At 41.9% G+C, this 22689-nt stretch overlaps 1 protein-coding gene across 1 annotated transcript; it reads right to left on the reverse strand.

The window, feature by feature from the left end:
* Positions 1-459: 459 nt before the first annotated feature.
* On the reverse strand, positions 460-3381 carry PHP (PLANT HOMOLOGOUS TO PARAFIBROMIN). Its single transcript, XM_087389846.1, has 3 exons — positions 2053-3381; positions 1717-1799; positions 460-1552 (listed from the first exon to the last, which is right to left on the reverse strand). Exons 1-3 carry the CDS (start codon positions 3275-3277, stop codon positions 1451-1453), a joined length of 1410 nt encoding a protein of 469 aa, XP_087245972.1. The 5' UTR covers positions 3278-3381; the 3' UTR covers positions 460-1450.
* Positions 3382-22689: the final 19308 nt, after the last annotated feature.

Raw genomic sequence — 22689 nt, forward strand, 5'->3', positions numbered from 1 at the left:
TAAAACCACAACACATAGTGCAATTTCAATCTCATGATAGTCACTCATAAGGTTTAAAACCATAAACTCCATCATGCATAGCAAGGATAACATCCCCATTGTCGTCATCAATGGGTGTAGACCATAGTTAAACATATGGTCTCACACATACAAATTGGCACGCGCACACATTCTTGAGCATCCATTATACAAAGGCCTTCGTATTGAGTTTCTAACAGCACTTGGAGGTGGAGGGCAAACTCAGCCATCACAAAGAATAGCTTATTGTTTAAGCTCTCGTTTAAGCTCCCTCGATCATCAGCTTAGATCCTATTGTCATTATTTTCTTTATTTCGATTGCCAACAATTGCATTGCTTCTGGCATAAGAAGTCTCTGGTACTGCACTCACCGCTTGTCTAAACTGCGACCCACGGATGTTTGTTTGGTGGCAAGTCTCTATACACCATAATATATGGCATACCTTTAACCATTATCTTTAAGGTAATGGGAGCCATATCTGAAGTCAACTTGGTAATCCACACGAGCAGATAAAAAACAGCCCAGCAATCTTGACAGCAGCTGAAAGTAGGGACGAGGGAACATTCGGAAACTGAACCTACATGAACGCATCACTCTAGCTACAATCAATGTCATTCAATGATACAACACATCTCCAACCAAAGCTAGAGGTTTGCCGACGAATTCATCCTTGGCCAAAAGTAAGACCGACCAAGGAACCAATGGCCATAGCCAGAGCTTTCATTCTTACACTCACCTCTAGCCTCTCCTAGAGGTTAGCTTGCAAGCTGCAACACAAGTCTCATTTCTTGGACAAGCATATACTAGTCAACACCAGTATTGCCCTGCAGTAGATTCAAATGTTTGCTTAGGACACGCATTTTGCTCGACTTCAATCATCCCTTTCAGATCAAAAGAGAGAGAGAGAGAGAGAGAGAGAAAAACTATGCCTAATTGTAAGAAATTTAGTGATTCTCTGGGTAATACCTGCTTAGTAGACCCTTTCTGCACCCATTATGATATTGAGGCAACTATCCAATCACATTTCATATGATAGGTAGGCTGCATCTTGGAATGCTAATTGCAAGGTTCTCCATCCCAATGGAATATTGAGACAAATAGCAAACAAGGTTGTCCAACATAGTGGACTGTAAAGCAAGCCCAGGGATGGACATACGTTAACAAGGACCATCAACCATGTATGAGCAACCCTCGTCCAATTATTTAAACATCACCATACTCAGTAACAACAGTAACAACTAAGACATTTCAACACAATCATTTAAATTACTCACACAATTGATGAGATCATTTTACGTTAGTGCAGAATTCCAAGAAAGACATGTATTGACTTATGCAGACCAAGCTTCACCTTCCAATAATCTTCATTAATCAGTCGCGATTATTTGCTGAAGAGCATCATGCCAAACAAAAGCAACCAAAAACTTGTTTCTAAAACACTATACTGAGCCGCCTTGCGCATATAAAAGCATCAAGGGAATCCCAGAACTCCATAACTGCGGTCCGATCCTGGTGCCGCTTGTGTTTGCTTAGCTTTTGAACCAAAACAAAAAGATGAGACAATATGCAATCATTCCTCAAGTTGTGCCAAATCATCAAAGAAAGCTAAGCAAGATTCCAGACTTGCAATGAAGAGCAGATGTATAATTCTGATCACAACCAGCCATTTTGAACACAGGAAAAGCCTTAGTTCTTACCGATATGATTTTCACATTCCACTGCATGACAACTTTGGCTGATCCCACACTGTCATCCTCAAACCGAAGGAAAGTGGCCATGACTGAAACATGAAACACTCAAATCAAAATATTTTCAAAAGTCCAGAAAAAAATATTAATGGAAATTACTGCACAAGGGCTGTGAACAAACAGTGAGTAAAAAGACACAGAAATCGTGGTGCGCAAATTGCATGTACAGCAACACGGATTTATTGTGTCACAAAGGCAATGGAAATGCTGTGCATCAAAAGACGCACGAATCTAGAAGAGGAAACAAAGCAGGAGTCGGCGTCTTGAATAGGTGCTGAAGCTTACTTTTGCTGAAGATCTCAACATGATCTTTGAAAGGCCAGTCTTTAAATTGCCATTCTTTTCCAAGCACAAAGACTGCAACTACTCGTTCCCAATCTTTTGACGATAATATCGTAGGCTTATCTCTTATTTCATACTTGATAAAAGGGTCACGTCCCATCTTCCTTAGGAATGTCACTACCTCGGGCTTCTTGGGAATTGCTTTAGCCTTGACATCAGGTGCAACATACACTCCATCCTCTAAAAACTCCTTCGCATTATACATATTCAGCATGGTCTGAAAGGCGCTGGGAACCAGAATGATAGGGGGACCTTCAATTTTCGCCTTCTGGCTCACTACGGGAGCGGAGGGCCGTGGAGTAGGCGGTTGATGAGACCTATGAGCTCTGACTTCAGGTTTTGGCTTTCCAGAATCCTTTTGTTTAGTCGAGCCTGCGATATAGGACTGTGTTGGGTCGATGCCAAGCTCTTCAGCAGCGTCCGTTCCCAAATGTTCTTTCCAAAACCTCTTTTCCTCCACGTTGGCGTAGCGGCTCGATGTATTTAGAGCAGACATACTAGCGTCTGATTGTTTATCGGGTTCCTTCCGCATCTGTTCATCTGCCTTCTTCTTTTCTTCCTCCCTCTTTGTCAACATAGACAGAATTCCCTGAAAATCCTTATTGTGGCAAAGAAGAATTGTATTCCGATCTCGAATGGGCCGTTCCCTCTCTCTTATGAAAGACAGCAGCCGGGACGCATCCAGCTCTTTGGGCAAGTAATCTGCATCCCCGCCATCAACATCTAGCCTGGTTCGTTTGGAAGGGCCAAAGCTGGGATCATCTGGCCTATATTCCTCTACATCTTCAGCCGGAAGCAAGGCAGTCCTGTCCCTGTCATCTCTCGGAGGTAGCAAAGGAGCCGTAGGGGCAAGAAGTTCAATGGCATCCGTCGTCTGCACTCTCCCTTCCAGATAATCAAGAAGTGCCTTCCTGTCGATGAAAGTCACGGTCTGAAGCTTCAAGGCGCGGGCCTGCTGCATGTAGTCAGTGTGCTTCATGTGCGTGTTCTTGACAAAGAAGACGAGGGAGTCCAAGGTGTACAAGCCTCCCTGCTTCGATCGGTAAGCAGTTTCGATGTTGCAAGGGAATCTGTATTCATCACCGAAATGGAATTCATCGCCGACGGGCTTGATACTGTCGAGGTCGGGGCGCATGGTGTACTCACGCAAGACAGTAAGGGGATCCATGGTGAGCTCTGTGAGAAAGGGTGGAGATGGAGAAGAAGAAGATGAAGGATCTTCAAACCCTAAAATGGAGACCTTCCGCCATGAAAACACAGACTTATTGTGTATGGGGGAGAGAGAGAGAGAGAGAGAGAGAGAGAGAGAGGGTTTAAGACATTAAGACAGTCTCTCAACTGTCTTAGCAGTCCGCTGCATCGCGCGGTGGCAGCTGAGGCTGCCGATTGGAAGCTCACCTCTGTCCCCACGTGTCAACGGCAGGATAACACTGCCCGGCTGAGGTTGGGGAGGCTTTCAATTGGAAGCTCACCTCTCTCCTCGCGTGTCGATGGCAGGATAACGCCACCCGGTTGCACCTTGGTGGAGTAGTTCTCCGATGAAGGCTACGGCACAGTTTGTGCCGATTCAGCTTGTCTCGCATTCAACTGCTAGGTTGGAATTCTCAAAATCAGCTGTGCTAGGCTAGGAGTCCACCGCCAACCCAAAATGCTAGCTCATCGTTTAGGCTTCACTAGGACCCTGCCCAACGCACGCTCACGCAAAAAAGGGGCGAGCAGTATGTGGTTACACACTACGCAGACTCAAGATTTAGTGCACTAGCAAGTAGAGTTGGGGGAGATGTCTCCCTAATAGCAAGCACAATTGTCAAAACTCTTTGATGTTTTTACACACCAAAGTCGCATACGGCGAATGTGGCCAAATCGATTTTTAAAAATGATCATGGGCAAAACTCTTTACACACCACCCAAGATAACCAAGTTCTTAGGCAACCAAGGTTGTCTTCCCAAACTTGGGCACCCACCTCATCAACCAATCAAATGCAAGGAGAGTTGAGTCCTCAGTGACTTTTTGAAAGATTGAAGACCTTCACCTCCTGCCCATACCTTGGGCGCACATTGGGCGAGTTTGGGCGGTGTGTAAGCAGCCTTAGTAACCTTTACAAATCACCAAGCACCAAATGGCAGCCACGTCAAGGGCATGCCCCTGCTGCCCAAACTTGGGCACTTGGTGTGTAATTAGCCTAAATTAAGGTCTCGTTCATATGAGGGTGGACAACCACCTCCTCTATTGAACAATTGTCCGCCTTCACTATTCAAACAAGCGGCAACTACCTTCTATAGCTTTAACCGTGTGCAAATGAGCTTGACCCAAATGATCAAAGCAGCACAGTTCGAAGCTTACCAGCAAGGTAGGGGGTTGTCCTTTTGCCTAGAATAGAAGTGTGCCATACGAGCCTAGCCAAACACTCACTCACTCCTCCTCCTATTGCCCTTGCCAGTTTGCACGCTCCACAAGAAGATCAACTCTAGGAATGATTTAGTTGTCTATTCATTCTGGTTGTTGCAGGTCGGTCAAAGGCAAGATTCTGAGGCTAGCCTTGCATGACCCCTAAAGTTTGCCACATTTGGATTGCAATGGCAAATTCATGGGAAGCCTTTAAACATAAACTCATTCCTAGCACTCACATTAGTCACACTGCAAACTTTTAATCAAGGTTTCACTTTCAAGCATTCTACACATGTTGTTGTCCACCCTTCCATCCAAACCACATGTTGCTACACATGAAATTTCTACGCGAACTCAAACATTGATGTGCATGAAAATAAATTTTTAATGGAAGCCTCTTAAGCATGGTTAAAATACAAGACTCCCTATGTCCAACAACTACCCCTCCTTCAAATACCAACTTGTTTCTAGCTGCCTAAATAGCCAAGAGACCATTGGCCCTTACATATCGCCAAATCATGCGACGACAACCAAAGTAATGCCTCAGTATCTCCCATGAAGACAACTATCCATTTGGTCTTGTAGGAGACAGCTTGGCCCTTCTTATAGCCCCCTCAACTTGTCTCCACATTCCCATACAAGCAGCCAGACAATCCCAAAACAAATGATGCATTCCTTCTACTGAACATTTACACAGGGGACGAAGGGGGTTCACATCAAACCATTTGACATGTCTACCTCTTACAAGTAGCCAATTATGCAACAATATACACTTACTTTTCCGAACTTAATGTAGTTTCCAAATGCCATTAAGTATGCTCCGTTACAAGCTAGGACCTCGTCCTAAAGCTTTATTTGTTGTTTAAAGCAAACACCAAGGGATCTCTCTATAATAAGGCATATGTGCGTAGCTTTAGCAGTAATTTCTCTCAAAGCATTAACGTCGTCCCGACAACCATTGAGTTGCTCTCTAGCTAAATGAAACTACGTGGTGATTTGTAGGCCAGGATTGATGGACACATCTCATAACCTCTGCAACTACTACCACCTCTTGTGGATTTAGACAGAACTGTAGACAACTAAAACCATAGTCTTCCAGTCAGCTTGATAGGAATCCCAAAGCTGCTTCTAGACCATCACACCTCTTTTTTGCATACTTCTAGCTCTTAGCACATCAAGCGAAGCTAGAGGCTTGCCTTCCTTTGAAACTACCCTACTCCGTTACCATTTTCAATGAACCATACGATGATCTCTACCCACGACACCTCACATCCAATAGCTTAGGGAGTGATTTTCTTAACAAGGAGATATTCCTAAGACCAACATCCAGCAGCGCCATGCCTCCCTAATTTTTGGGGACCTTCAGGGCCTCCCAAGGGATATAGCACAACCTTGTCTAATCAGTCCCACAGAAATCGCATCAACATCCTTTCTCCTCCACCCATTGCTATATCTTGGAATTCCATACAAAGGCTAGATAAAGTGTTGCCCTCAACAAGACATGGTGAATAGTCATTCCCGGGCATTCCAACCTAGGCATAAGCTATGCCACCCATGGAATTTTTCCTTTAACCTATCCCAAAACCACTCAAAATGTTGCTTCAATGTAAGTCCCAATCCCAAGGGAGCACCCAAGTACTTGATAATCACACCTCTCCTAGCCCAACAAGTATATAGCTCCTTAGCTCCAATCCCAAGGGAGCACCCAAGTACCTACTAATCACACCTTTGCCAACCTAGTTGGACAAGTAGCTCCTTAGCCCATCCTAGCTTTCTCCCCAAATTCAACCTCAAAGAAAAGGTTTTCTCCAAGCTACAAACTGACACAGACGCCTCACAAAACAGGTGCAGCCCCTCAAGAAGATTATCAACCTTTTCGTGAACAGTGCCACAACATCATTAGCAAATAGGTTGTTTCTGTGAGGGTAGTACCACACTTCTTATTTTCCCCTCTTCTACACCCCTCTTCTACACCCGTCTTAATAAGACATATCAGCGGGATGGTACTTAAGGCAAAGACCCCATCTCCATTAAGTGAATTAAGCCCTTTCCCACCTTCTATAATGTTAGTAGCTTAGCATAGCTAGTTTAGCTTCATTAAAGCTAATTTTGACAACACAATTTCATTTCCATTGGTATCAAGTATGATGTGCACCAAGTAGTCGTTATATTTTTCACACAAAATGGTTTACTTTTTTAGCATTGTGAAGTCCATCTTTGCACTAAAGAATAAAATGGCTTCTTGCAGCTCCTTCTAGCCCTTGGTTTGATGCCCCTACGTTTGTGTGTTTCTACTATTAGCCATGACTCATGGCTTGCTTCTAGATGCGCACTCAAAGCTTTTGTCTGTTTCTAGTATTACCCATGACTCATGGCTTGCCTAGCAACTCCTCTAGTTGCACACTCAAAGCTTTTGTTTTGTAAGCTTGTAATCCTTTCTTGGATGCTGTTGTGGGTTGTGCTCCCATATTTGCAGCTCCTTGCTTGCTACTATCGATGCCTAGCGCTCTCTCTCTCTCTCTCTCATCTACTTACATGAACCTATATGATGAAGGAATTGGAACTCGGGAGAGAGAGACAAAGCTTCACGTTAACATATCTAGGTAGGTTTGCCACTCGAGTTCTAGCCCACCCAAAGCACTCTAATGAGTGCAAATCTTACATGAACTTACAATCATGGGAGACTTAACCAAGAGTTTGCGCATGAGATGCGCATCAAAGTGTCATTTGTTGTGTTGTTTGGGACATTTAATAAAGCAGGCGTGTGGCTTGTTCCCCCTAGTTAAGCAAAAGCTTTGATAAACATCGATCCACTCCAGAATATGGCATTCACACGGGTTTGAATTGTTTTCTAACGGAATTAATCGATCGGTTCTAGAATATGGCATTCATGCGGGTTTGAAGTCTTTCCTAATGGAATTGAAGTGGAGAGAGAGGTGAGAGAGGTGTAATTCTAAGGTGGAATTCCATAATAATAATCAATGAGATTCTAGTGGGTGATCCATCCATGCTTTGCAGAGGAGGACCTCCAATTTTGTTGGGTGCAGGCAAAAGTTTGTGGGGAAACATTGGATTCATGATTGATGTCGTGAGAATCGTAAGTCTTGAGAGAGGCTTTGTATTCAATCGTAAGTCTTGAGAGGCTTTGTATTCAATGTTTTCATGGTGCTTACCTTGTATATCACAATCTGTCTTTGAAGGAAGGTATAGAATGTAGCAGCCTTGATGTCGAACTTGTACAGTATGGATTGCTTAATATTGCTTGCAATTGATTGAATTGATCAATTGATTATAGCATCCTAAATCTTGAGGCACACTCTTGCAGTAGATCGCACCTGGCCTGGATCATTGAAGCACACTCCATAGGTGAGATGGGAAGGAAAATGCCACCCATGGCCCCTTAATCTCCCCATTTTCATAGATCCTTTGTGACAAATCTTTCGTCTCTTCATCACCGGTTAACTAAAACTGTGTCTGCTCCCACCATCATGATAATTGCAGTCAATGAAGTTCAAGAAAAAGATGAAGCTTTTGATGCAAAAAGATGAAATCTAAAAGCTGATGCTAAATCAAAGCATAAAACATAAGTTTTTCGATTAGATTGATTGTCTTGACATATAGATCATTGGAGATGGAGGACACCCAACCCTCTGAGCTCCTCTTTAGCATCCTCCTCTACCTCCCTCTCATCTACCTCATTTGATTTTGATCCATCTTAAATTGACCTTACCTTTGCCCTTCACACACCTTAAATTGACCTTACCTTCGCCCTTCACGCACCTTCCATCCATGTCCTGCCTTCCTAGTTTAATTTAATTGTCAAATTTGACGGTTGGCTAGTTTAGCAACCATGCACATGCTTTGTGTGGTCGTATTGCCCACCTCAATCACAAATCAACTGATCCAAGGAGTGCCTAAGGCCAACCTTTCATCCTCCATCACTACCACACTCCCAATACGTTCGAGAGATCAAAGCAAGAAATGAGAGAACTTCAGTACTTTTCAGCCAAAATGCTTTGTGTACTCTGTTTGTTTATGCAACATTCATCATTGCATGTATGCTCATTCTCAACAAAACTTGGAAATGTCCAAAGGAACATTCATCGTCGTGTATGCTCATTCGTCCCTCAACATGTCTTGGATAATTTCTATCTAGTGCATTGTTGATTTTGTTTGCCTGTTTATCGTTTCTAACTCATTTGCAATGGCGCTCGCGACATCCTCTTCGATGATGCATTCGGGGATACTTGAAACAAAAACCAAAAATATAAAGAAAGAGACATCTTGCTCTCCACCATCACCGCAACCTCGACATAGATTTTCATACGGAGTCTGCAATCAGTAGTAGCCTTCATCCCTACGCTACGAACTACTCCCAAATAGCCCGCTCCCACACATCATTGGTTTGGTTAGCCACCCTTTCCCTTTTGCGTCTTTCTCCTAGGTTCCTCGTGCATGAGAGCGGTTATGTAAGAAGCAACATCTTCTTCTTATGTTGGTGGAACAATTAGTCTTAGCTGGAAGCTAGAGTAGAGAGGTTAATTGAACAACACGTGGTTGAAGCATTGAGTGACACCTCAAACTCATAAATAAGGAATATAAGATAAGACGCTACTATGTTTTTTGCATAGGTATTAATGTATTTAGTCTTTTTTTAAAAAACTAGAAAAGCAAGTTATATTAAGAACAAAAGACTACAACAATTGGTTTAAAAAAAATAAACAAGGCAAATTTTATTCGTTAAGCCTACCCTGCACATTTGAATTTAGAGTGTATTGCTCAAATAGTAGTGTAAATAATTGAGTGAGTAGACCAATATGCGAAGTTTGTTCCGAAGATTTTATTTTGATAGTTCGTATTTGTCTAGATTTTGGATCCATATATTGTAGTTGGTGTGTCAATTAAGTGTTTCATGTTCCTTTTTTGCATCAAATGTTTCATTTGTTATTGATAGTTGTTTTGTTTTTTTTTTGGAAATCAATGTTAAAGTCCCCCATGACTTATGTTATCATTGTAATTGTTATGTGATGGAATATTCTTTCTAACATTCCTAGTAATATTGTATGCTTTGGTTCGGGTGGTTTGTACATGTTAATTATGCCGATCGTTTGTTTTGACATTGTATGAAGTTTTATTATTTGTTTATAGCATGTCATTATTCCAAGTCCATCTTGTATGTGAATGCATTTGAATCCATCGATCTCAACTATATTGATATTTTTTCAAATTTTTTTCTTGAAAGCATAATATTGCAAAGTTGAATGATCATAGCAGCATTAGTTTAGAATAAGAAAGGGTGTAAATGGAAGAAACTTTGTTGTGGGGAAGACCATTTGCATAGAGTTCCACATGGTTGGCCTCCCAATCTTGAAGCTTATACTTAGCAAGGGGTTTTCTATAAAGTACCATTAAAATCTCTTGTAGAAGAATCTATAGCAAGAAACAAATTTAGAGACTTCATAATTGAGATCCTTGAGACTATCACCAGTGCTACTAAGTACTTTCTACATGCAATGTGGACTCGGTGGCACCCATTCTTTGTAGAACTATAACTCCAGGGAAGCTACCACAATAATTGGAAAAGCTATAAAAAAGAACCCATAGATGAGCATAAGATTAAATTCTGTAATATGCTACTAAAGTGTTTAATAACCGAGGGGAGCACAATAGAAAATCACATGTAGTGGGAGATGGAGACAAACAAGAGGGCGATAAACTTCACGATGCTAGTGCCTTGTATCAAAGGCTCCAAGACTAAAATTTATATTAACCTAAGGATACTATATATAGGTAGCTTTGCAATATCTAGATTGAGTGTCGAAAATTCTTGTAGAATAGGTAAAATGAAAGAAATCTAGAGAAAGCATATTGAGATGATCAATGATGAAGGTTCATCTTTAGAGATATAAGTGGTTTTTAAGCTCATCTACACTCAACAAATGAGATGCAATGCCTCTTTACACAAGATTTATTGAGGATATTGGCTTTCTTGTGTGCACATTGTGTATATCCTTGGAGATTTTCTATAGAATCACCGATGCTAAAAAGAAAAGGTTCTTTAATTCTTAAGATGCATAGATAAGAGGTAAATCTCCCACAAAATAATACCAAAACTAATGGAACAACTTAAAGAAATTCTTCATCTCTATCGGTAATTATTATTGGAGACATGAAAAGCTATCACAAGGGACAAATGAAGGCCTCGTCAAACATGTATGGAATATATGATTCCTTTTCATAGCCTCTACTCTAAACATGAGAGTGCTCTCAATGGAACCAGAACGGAAGAGGGAGAGAAAGAAATAGAGAGCCACACAAGTTTTTAGTGGGTGCAGAACACCCTAATCTTCTTTTTCATTCATTTATATATGTGTTTGAGTATTGTACATAACCGGGGTAAAGGCATAGTGACCTTTAACCCCCATAATCTCCCACTTAAAGGACAATGTGCCTTTAAGGGAGAACAACTAGTGAGCATACTATCCAATGCCCATCAATACACGACAATACTCAAATCGCTGACTAGGTAGACTCTTCGTTAGCATATCTACAGGGTTATCATATGTATGAACCTTGACAAGCTCTATGTGCTTGTCCTCAAGTACCTCCCTGATGAAATGGTACATGACCTCAATGTGTTTGGTCTTTGCATGAAAGACCGGATTCCGTGCTAGTTGAATAGCACTCATGGAATCACTATGCAATGTCGGTACACCTGTATGAATCCCCAAATCTCCCACTAGCTAATCAAGCCATATAGCCTCCTTGCAACCCTCTATGGCTGCAACATACTCAGCCTTTGTCGTAGACAAAGCAATGCACTTTTGTGCGCGAGAGATCCATGACACTGCACCACCTACAAAGGTGAACACATAACCAGAAGTGGATCTCCTACTATCCACATGCCCTGCATAGTCTGAATCTGTGTACCCAAGTACACGCATGTCTCCTCTACCAAAGCAGATGCACATCTCCTTGGTACCCTTCATGTACCTCATGATGCACTTAACTGCCTCCCAATGCCTCTTTCCTGGATTATAGCCATATACTGGCTAACAACTCCCATTGCAAATGGAATGTTTGGTCTAGTAGCTATCATAGCATACATAAGACTCCCAACCGCTGATGCATAAGGAATCTTGGCCATCATGGCCCTCTTCTCATCTGATTTGGGACTATGTCTATGAATCAGTTTCACATATGGAGGCAATGGAGTACTCACTGCCTTCCCCCCCTCCATATTGAAACCCTGCAATAGTTTTGTAACATACTCCTTTTGTGAAAGCCAAAGGAGTTTCCTACTCCGATCACGCGTGATGCGCATACCAAGAATATGACCTGAAAGTCCCCAATCCTTCATATCAAAGGCCTCATGCAACTTGGCCTTTAATGCATCTAGCTCATAAGTATTCTTGCTAGCCAATAGCATATCATCCACATATAGTGCCAGGAGTATTAGGCTATTATCCTTAGCCCTTTCAGCGTAGAGGTAGTGATCAATTTCACTCCTTCTAAAACCCTAGGATCGAATGAAAGCATCAAACTTCTGGTGCTTGCTTAAGACCATAGAGACTCTTCTTTAGCTGGCAAACTAAATGCTCTTTGCCCTTTTCTTCAAAGCCTTTCGGTTGCACCATGTAAATTTCCTCATGCAGATCCCCATGCAAGAAAGTTGTCTTGACATCCATTTGCATAAGCTCCATGTCGTCTGCTGCCACTAGTCCAAGCATGCATCTAAGTGTGGTCATCTTCACAACTGGAGAGAATATCTCATCAAAGTCCACACCCTTCTCTTGCTTGAACCCTTTAGTGACCAAACGGGCCTTGTACCTAGGCACATCATCACTTGTGACCTTCATCTTGTAGACGATGCTTTCTTTCCATGTGGCAAGGAAACCAAGTCCCAAGTCTTATTCTTCATAAGTGAATTCATCTCTGATTGCATAGCATACTCCCACTTGCGTTAATCCTCGCGCATCATAGCCTCTCTGTAGCAAGAAGGCTCCCTGCAATCAGTAAGCATCACATAGTCTACTAATAGAACAAACCTATCAGGCGGTCAGACACTCTAGATGATCTTCTCAAGGGCATTTCAGCTTGCTGTCCCACCTACATATCAGCCACATTTGGCTCATCATTTCCACCAATAGATGATCCATCATCTACCCTTGATTGTATACCTATGGGAGTACTTGGTGGTACCATTTCTTGCACATTTGGTGCATGGATAGTTAACTAAGTTCTTCTTACTATTACCAATTTTTTCTATGATAATATATATTACAACATAAAACCTGGCTAGGAACTCCTAAACATGGTGCATTGGATACTTCTCAGTGGCACTCCATCAACAACTAGAAGCATGACCTCTATGACAAAGTAACTTGAAATCAAAAAAAAATTCAATGAGGAAGAATTCAAAATAATTTTCAATGAGGAGCATGACCTCTCCTACTAAAGAACTTGAAATCAAAAGAATTTTCAATGAGAAGAAATTTGACACACCATCCCACCCCCAATTGTTCAATTGTGGAGTAACTCACATGATTCCAATTATTTTCATAATTTTATAGTGTAAAGCATCACAACCAATGAGGGAAGCAAACTACTCCCAATTATTTTTAATCGTTCAAACATAGCCAAGGCTAATGTTACGATTTTTTCCATTAGGGTGCCTACATGAAATGAATGCTCTCGTAAAACACAAGGTTAAAAATAAGTTTTAACCTAGCATTTCTATAAACAAAGCCATCACCAATAATGTAATCCTAGAGCATTTTTATTCAAACACAAAGGCTTCTTCTCAAACTCCAACAAACATCATGCTTTACCTCACACTTGGATGTAGCCAAAACTTTTTATGTGCACAAAACATCCTATTTTCATAGCATCAAAAGTGATTCTAAACTACCACTGCTACAATGACTCTCAAGCTATCACAGGCATAGGCCTTGCATACTTTGATTTGCCATTGTCTCAAATACTACAAGACTCATGTCTCTCTCTCTCTCTCTCTCTCTCTCTCTCCCCCCCCTAGCCCAACTTGGGGGTTAGCTTCAACAAAGTGCTTTTGGCTTATATAGGCCACCATGGAGTTCCCCAAGCCCCCCTATTGCCTTTCCCCTATGCAAATACATATCTATAGAACAAGAAAATGATGAACATGTAAGCAGCACATTTATTATTTGTAGTAGTAGGAGATTCATGAGCTCAACCACTGGCTTGTAGCTTTGGAAAGACTGTCCATGACATTGAAGGTGATGGAAAATAGGAAATTATCCAAGAAATATCGTAGAAATGCAAATCATCTCTACCAACACCTCAGGTGTCTAGATATTGTGGCTATGAGTAGATGGATTAATGCTATTAAGCTTTCAATTGAATTTGTTTTTACATGGGATTGCATATTTTATGTATGCTCTGGCTATTATGAGAATTTTTGAAAAAGAAAAAACCATTAAATCATATATTGATTCCTTGTTTTAAATTTGCAGTCAATGCCTTACAAGTGTCCAGTCAATGCGAGCATTATCAACAACCATCAAGGGTAGTGTTTCTACATCTATATTCAATTTAGATGTGCAACAATTTAGACACACAACAAAAGGGGCAAAATTGTAGATTTTAACTGTGTATGTTAGTTCTTAAGTCCACTGACGCTTGTATGCCAACTAGCTACCACAAGTGTCTTTTTTGCATAGACAGTAAACCATGGCATTGCTTTTGGTCTTGCAAAAGAGACTCTTTATGTTGCTTGTCAGTTTTTCATGCTATCGCTTGTGGAAAAACAGATTTATGACTCGATGGATAGGCAAATGATGGGCATGTTAGAATTATTATCATATTCTAGGCAGTGGCCAATGTATTGTAATAAGTAGGTTAGGGTCACTTTTCCCTCTTTGAGGTTTTTCCCCTTAACCATAGTCCAATCCCTAACTATGGTTAGTGGATAGGATATGGTTTTGTCACTTAGACAAAACCCCTCACTTTTTCTTTGTACTTCACTCATTCTACTCATTCTATTCAGTACACTTACGTTTGTCACACTCTTTCTCTCTACTCTCCATTGTTCACATTTGGTATTAGAGTAGGTTCACCCTACTCGTCTTCCTGACTTCAGCCCCCTCTAGCTGGAGCATTCTAGTTGCTATTCCATACAATCCGTACGACTGTACGGATTCCATTCTTTTTCCATCGCCAGCAAATCTGATATCATACATCGCTGTTCAGATTTCGTCTGGCAGTCATATAGTCCGTACCAACTTGCACTCCGTACAACTATATAGCAGGCGCCATTCGTCTGTACCATTCGTCTGTACAATAGTACGATCAACCGTACTGTTTGTCATCGTCGTTCGTACTACATTAGCGTCACATGTGCAAACTGCCTTCGTATTGCTTAATCTATACTTTCGTACTGATAGTTCCGTACACTTACTGTCAGCGCTCCGTACTTCGTACACTCTTGTCAGAACAATTGTACAGAAATGTCGTACTTCCATACCAGTCATCCGTACACTGTACGGATTTCGTACATTGACTGACCGTACCAGCTTACCCTGACAGAGTTTGTATAGCATGTGGGGATCCGTATTGACAGTTCCGTATTGTCAATTCGGTATAGGTTGAAGGTGTTCGTACATTTTGCAAGTTTTTTCCTTGTAGGTGTTTTGGTTAGGCATTCTTACAAATAGCCATTGTTTGGCTGGAATTTTGTGAGCACATTTGGGGCTTTTGCATTTTTTTGTAGAGAATTGCAAAAAATTGGGGCTTTTAGTTCATTTGCCCCTTTCAAGTGCAATTTCTTGCAGAAATTTGGGGCTTTTGCATTTTGAATGCAATTTGGGAGTTGAAATAGCATTTGGGAGATTTACAAGCAGTTTTAAACTCAGTGTGAGTCAAATTGGACTCTTGCCATTTTTTGCAGATTTTCTTTGCAGATTTTTAGGCATTTGCAAAGCATTGTGTTGCATTTGAAGCCTTTAATAGGCTGTGACAGTAATTGTCACTGTGGGTAGATTTTCTTTGGCAGACTTTGGTTGTGCATTTTACATCCTAGGAAGGGATTTTACTTGTCTAGCTTGCTATGTTTTTTGAGTTTATCTTGCAAAAATGGCTCTAAACAACCCCAATGAGGTGTTTGGAGTCCTCACACATGAGGATAAGTTGGATGGCACCAACTACTCCTTGTGGAGTTTTATGGTTCGCAACATCTTAGTTGGCAGACATCTTTGGGATTATGTCAATGGAGATGAGGCAAGGCTAGATTCTGTGGCTACACCAGTCACTCCTACAACTGGAGGCAGGGGTAGAGGTCAAAATGAAGCACAAGTAATTGGAGCAACTGCTGCTCCAGTGGCTCCCATAGCAGAGCATAAAAGATGGGATTCTAGGGATGCACAAGCTCTTTCTGTGATTTCTCTTTCGGTCAAGCGGTTCATTATTCCTCACATTCGATCATCCAAGACCTCAAAGGCAGCTTGGGAGATTTTAGAGAGTTTGTTTGCAGCAAAAAATGATGCCAGAGTTTCCTTCCTAAAGAGAGAGTTATCTCATACGCATATGGATGAGGGAGATTCCATGAATGCTCACCTCTCAAAGCTTCAGGATTTGAGGGAGTAGTTGCTGAATATAGATGAAGTTATTCCGGATTCAGAGATGATTACCACCACTCTGAATTCCCTTTCTGAGTCCTATCTTGGTTTCCACACCTCGCTGAATTTGTCATTGAGGGGGGGCAACAATCTCCTCTCTTTTCACGAGTTGGTAAGACTTCTGTTGCAGGAAGACCAGACAAGAAGAAATATGGCAACACGGGATGCCATGCTTTCTAAGTTTAAGCGCAAAGGAAAAGGGTAGCAAAAGCAACATGCTAATCAACCCGCACATCAGCATAAAGCTGATCCAAGATAGCCCTCTTATAAGGCTAAGGGTGATGCAGATAAGCCTAAAAAGAAGGGCATTTATCACTATTACAAGAAGCCAGGTCATTATATTGGTGAATGCAAGAAGCACATAGCTAAAGAAAAGAAAAGGGATTCTGGTATGGCTGTTTCAGATGCATCAACTCCTAATGCACATGATGGAGGGGATGTTACAACCAACTTTGTGGAAGAGCACTATGCCTTTCTGTCTTGCAATTCAAAGTTTTCAGTGGGTAGTTCAGATGCTATAGCCACTAAAGATGATGACCCTTATGCTTTCTTGACTTGCAATTATGATCCTTCAAAGGATGCATGCTCTCTCAGTGTCTACTTGGTAATTTGACAGTGGTGCTTCTAAGCACATCAATTCTAAGAAGAGCCTTTTTGCATCTCTACATCCACCACCTACTAAAAAGAAGGTGACGTGTGCAAATAATTCTTCTTATTCAGTGTGTGGAGTCGGGGACATCATCCTCACATCCACTGATGGCACAGATTTCAGAATTATAGATGTTCTCTATGTGCCAGGTATAAAGAAGAATTTTCTTTCAGTGTCCTCTCTCAATAGAGGAGGATTTCAGGTTATATTCGATGATGCTAACTGTGCAGTCAGAGACAAAGAGAATGTCTATGCTTTGATGTTGTATGGCACTTTGTATCGGGGTCTTTTTCAGCTTGACATATATGAGAAAAGATTCGATCTTGCACTTTCAGTGAGCACTTCCACTGCTGCTGTGATGTAGAATGTGGTATTATGGCATGTCAAGTATGGGCACATGAGCTATGGTAGCTTAATGACACTTTAGAAGCATGCTATGGTTGATGCATTGCCTCCTTTGGAGTCACCTCCTCCTCATGCATGTGAGGGTTGCATCCTTGGCAAGATGCATAGATTTCCTTTTAAGAAGGATGGTGCAGTAAGAGCTACTTGAAAATTACAGCTCATACACAGTGATGTCTGCAGTCCCATGAGGACACCTAATTTTGGTGGTTATCTCTATTATGTTACATTCATAGATGACTTCACCAATTACACTTGGGTCTATGGTCTTAAGGCAAAATCAGAAGTGTTTATGCATTTCAAACACTTTGTGGCTATGGTTGAGAATGAGACAAGACTCAAGGTGCAGACACTTCGCACAAACAGAGGGGGGGAGTATCTGTCTCATGAGTTTGAGGCATTTTTGAAAGAGAAAGGGATCACGCATCAGCTTACATTGAGGCTTACAACTCAACAAAATGGCAAAGCTGAGCGTAAGAATCGCACTCTTATGGAGATGGATAAGTGCATGCTTACTAGTAAGAAGTTGCCTCATAGGGTTTGGCTCAAAGGCCTCATGTGTGCAAATTATCTTTTGAATCGGGCTCCCATAAAGACTTTGAAGACAATCACTCCCTATGAGGCATGACATGGGAGAAAGTCTTCAGTGGATCACTTCAGAGTTTTTGGTTGTGTTGCATATGCCCACGTGTCTGTGGAGTTTTGACACAAGTTGTCAGATAAGGCACTTAAATGCATTTTTGTTGGATATAGTGCACAAAGCAAAGGCTATCGTCTCTACAATCCTGTTGCTCGCAAGATTTTTGTGAGTACAGATGTTATATTTTTAGAGAATTCAGCACATACACATGCTGAATTTACTCTTCCAACTTCTTCAGATGATGTTTTTGAGGGGATGCTTCCTATAGCATTTGGTTCCCCAACTGAGGCTCATGCTAAAAATCAGAATTTACAGCAACCTCCTCCTGATCCACATGCCCTGATTCAGCCACACAGGCTGATTTTGTACCTCCACAGGGTGTGGATGAAGTTGTCAGGCAAGAGATTCAAGAGATACATGTAGCCAAAATAGTTCTGAATTGGTTGCTACAGACTCTCAGGGAGAGTAGAGGCTTGAGGCACCTTTGCCTGGCGGGACTCTTAGTGCAATAAGGCATGCAGGGGGGGATCTTTCTATTGAGACAGCTTATGTAGGTACTCTTCTTGATGAAGAATAACTTGACTCTTTTGAAGAAGCCGAGGGTAATGTGCATTGGATGCATGCCATGCACAATGAATTGCAGTCCATTGAGAAAAATCTGACTTGGGATGTTGTGGATTTGCCCCTAGGGAAGCATGCCATTAGTACCAAATGGGTTTTCAAAGTGAAAAGGAAGCCAGATGGGTCCATTGACAGGTACAAGGCAAGGCTGGTTGCTAAAGGCTATGCAAAGAAGAAGGGCATAGATTATGAGGAGACTTTTGCTCCTATATCTCGAATGACCACCATACGATCAGTTATTGCCATGGCTGCAAATTTTGTTTGGAATGTCCATCAGTTGGACATAAAAACAGCCTTCCTTACTGGGGACTTGCAGGAAGAGGTTTATGTCAAACAACCTCCTGGATTTGAACTTTCTGGCAATCCACTTCAAGTTTGCAAGCTAAACAAAGCTTTATATGGGTTGAAACAAGCCCCACATGCATGGTATGCCAAGATTGATGCATTTCTGGCAAGTAAGGGGTTACATATTAGTCCCACGGAAAGCACCCTCTACATTAAGAAGGATGGGGGGGATATTTTAGTCATCATTCTTTATGTAGATGACATGCTGCTCACAAGTTCAAATGAGGAAATAATTACAGATTTCAAAGCTGAATTTGACATGACAGATTTGGGCATGTTAAATTTTTATTTGGGGATCTAGTTTATACAAGGCAAGCGTGGCATTGTTATGTCTCAATCCAAGGATGTGCAGAAGCTCTTGGATAGGTTCAACATGCATGATTGTAAGCCTATAGCCACTCCCATGGAGCCGGGGCTGAAGCTTACTATGTATGATGCAGGCGAATCAGTGGATGTCACACTTTACAGCCAGGCTGTTGGATGCCTTATCTACTTGTGCAATACTAGGCCGGATATTTAGTATGCAGTATCTCAGGTGAGTAGGTATATGCACAACCCAAAGACAACACATTGGCAGGCTGTAAAATGCAACTTCCATTATTTACAAGGCAAAAGTCTTATGGCTTGATGTTTCCCGGGGGGGTGACTTGCAAATGCATGCTTACAGTGATTCAAATTGGGCTGAAGACTATGATACCACGTAGTCCACTAGTGATAATTGTTTCTTTTTGGGCAAAGTTCGCATTTCTTGGCTGAGCAAGAAGCAATCTACAGTGGCTACTTCCTCATGTGAAGCTGAGTACAGGAGGGTAGCTTTCACAATGACATCAGCTGAATGTGTTTGGCTGCGTCGTTTGTTCGCTGATCTTCATCTCTTATTGGAGGGTCCTTCTCCAATTCTCACTGATAGTCAGAGTGCTATAGTAGTGGCAAAGAATCCTGTGTTTCATGCTCGTACGAAGCACATTGAGGTTCATTATCATTATGTCAGAGAGAAGTTGCATGCAGGGGAGATCAGTATGATCTATGTGTCAACACATGACAATGTTGCAGACGTCATCACCAAAGCACTTCCACGTGACACTCCTAAAAATATTCCACATGAACAAGGCGAAGAGGCACAAGGTGAGAATATGCTAAAGGAAGCAAAAAAGGAATTCCTCCTTCATTGCAGATTCCAGCCCATTGATGGTCAACATTGGGCTTATGCTTGTAATCAGATCGCAAGGGAAGCAAAGGAGGTCAAAAGACTGACTCCAGAACAATTTGCAAAGATAAGTTCATTCCATTATTATCCTGCAACAATCTGTATATTCAAGCATGAGATCAAGTATTTGATTGAGTCGTGTAACTATGCGGGAACTAGCTTACTCTACTTGTAAGCCCCCCATATGAGGAGAAGGCATTTGAGTAGCTCGGTTATCCGATAGGTCCTGGTTTGGACACCAGATGGGGGCCATGTGTGGCCTGATGGCTGGACGGCTTCAAATAGAGTTGGCACACTGCCAACTAGGCTACATGCAAGTGTGGGAAGGCATCCCATGACTGATCGCACTGAGGGTAGACGGAGCATTTCTCGGGGTAGCCCACTCTCGAGTTGTGAGGCCCGTTTGGAGCCCCAAATGATCTCGGATGGTGGCTCTGGGCCGAACGGCAATTGTAGTTAGTTGCTCTATTATGCGCCATGGTTCTAACGTGTGGTCGGTGGCCTATTTTGGGACCTCCAGTCGGCCATTTTGGGCTGACTGGGTCGGTCTCCCAATTGGGTCTAACAGACTACGACTGGTGGCTATATAAGAGCAAGCCCGTGAAGCCCATCATCATCACTGGCTACAGCAACCCTGATTCCTTAGCATCCAGCCTCCGTCCTCTACTGTTTCCAACACGCCATCGAAGCTTCTCACACAGGAGCGCACGGCGGGGAGGCAGCGCCATCTATTGTATCAGTTTTACAGTAATCAAAATTTTGATTCTCCATACTATCTGCTTTTCTCTCTTGCATACGAGATCCTGTTATCTGTTGAGCACAGACGTTGTATTGTTTTCTTACACCCTAAACTTATCTCCTTTTGGTGATTGATCACTACCTTGTACACCACATTGGCACTGCAGGGGGGTGTTAGCATTATTATCATATTCTAGGCAATGGCCAATGTATTGTAATAAGTATGTTAGGGGCACTTTTCCCTCTTTGAGTTTTTTCCCCCTAACCATAGTCCAATCCCTAACTACGATTAGTGGATAGGATAGGGTTTTGTCACTTAGAAAAAACCCCTCACTCTTTCTTTGTACTTCACGCATTCTACTCATTCTATTCAGTACACTTACGTTTGCCCACACTCTTGCGCTCTACTCTCCATTGTTCACAGGGTCGTCTTTGCACAACGTAGTTTAGACTAGCAGTGATGCGCGACGCACCAAGCAACAAAGCTGACCCTGAGCTATGTGATGCACGATCAAACCAGATCAAGCAAAGAAGCATAGAGCGATTGACAAGCAAGTGGATCTACAGGTTTTTTCTTTGTACATGACAATAGTCAACAAAATTCAAACCAAAAGAGCCTCAGCAATATCCTGTTTTTCATCGACATAGGTGTGACGCATCAACTTCATCCAAAAATTTATTTGTGATTTTTGGTTGCCTTCTGCGTTGAGGAGTGGGATGATCTCAGGCAATGACATTAGATCAGGCCAATACTTCATTGGCTTCTTCTTCAATGATTCATGCTCATTGTAGACATAGGAAACCAACTCACCTAAGTTCATTGCTCTCCTTGTCGCCACCATTGCCCCTCCTCCTCCTCCTTCCTCCCCTCAGTTTCTTACTCACCCATCCCTTACCTCTTGCCCCTTTGCCTCCTTGTCCCTCTCCCTTCCCCATTCCTCTGATACCTCTGGCATCTTTCCACCCATACCATCACCCTCAACTCTTCCTCCTCTCCTTTTGGCTTAGACCTCCCCATCCTAAATGTTGACATTGGTTGTGGCCTAGTCACGATGTCTGATCTTAGTTCACCTTTAGGGCAAGATAGTGAGTCTTCTTGGAAGGTTGGGAAGGAGGTGTAGAATCCAACATCAAGTAACGTGATGAGTAAGTTTGCTTTGATGAATAATGCAAAATGAAGGTAATGAAAATATAAAGTGGAACATAAGGCTTGAAAATGTGAAATAAAAGCACATAAGGCTCAAGCTTTATGTTGGGCACCTTCACATTTGTAAGAATTGAGCCTTATTTGGGCACAGAAGGTGTCAGCCTTATGTGCCCACATAAGGCGTGCACCTTAAAAGCCCACATAAGGCTCAAGCCTTATGTTTTTAATACAAGAAATCTATACTTGTCATTTTTTTTCAAATCTATAAAAGAAATGAGAGTTTTTACAAACATGTCTTCATATTTTTATTTTTTTATCAAATTAAAATAAAAATGAGGGCTAAAAACATGCTATTTTATTTTGTATGTTTTTTCCATTTATAACAAAAACATATTTTTTCAGAATGAGTGAGTCCATTTGCAATCTGAGTTGGAGGGGATGAGATGGAGGATGGTGATGGAGGCTGTGATAGTGATGGGACTTTCCATCAATCCCGGTCACCTCTTCCTCCTCTCAGGCCAAAGTATAGTGCGATTCTTGAGCTGTTCAAACCTTTTTCCTGGGAAAGCAACACGGTTGCAGATACATTACGACTGTAATTCCTATTTGTTGTCGAAAGTAAGCTATGCGATCGAGGCAGCCACACAACATGAAGATCCAATCCTTGGCCCAAGGTTGGCTAGAAGCAAAGATACTTGGCCTGCATTGCAAGCGAGCGATGCGCACCGGCCAGAAAGGATAACCCTAAGAGCAACAACTTTCCCCCATTGAAAAAGCTATGGGACAGA

This window comes from Dipteris shenzhenensis, chromosome 18 (assembly GCF_047967505.1).
Source record: "Dipteris shenzhenensis isolate YYH24624 ecotype China chromosome 18, Dip_SZ_1.0, whole genome shotgun sequence".
Lineage (NCBI taxonomy): Eukaryota > Viridiplantae > Streptophyta > Polypodiopsida > Gleicheniales > Dipteridaceae > Dipteris > Dipteris shenzhenensis.

Coding starts and splice junctions, on each gene's coding strand:
- PHP (XM_087389846.1), bottom strand. CDS start 3,277: ATGGATCCCCTTACTGTCTTGCGTGAGTACACCATGCGCCCCGACCTC. Junction 1,800..2,052: donor TGTTGAGATCTTCAGCAAAA/GTAAGCTTCAGC, acceptor TTCATGTTTCAG/TCATGGCCACTTTCCTTCGG. Junction 1,553..1,716: donor GGAATGTGAAAATCATATCG/GTAAGAACTAAG, acceptor TTGGTTCAAAAG/CTAAGCAAACACAAGCGGCA.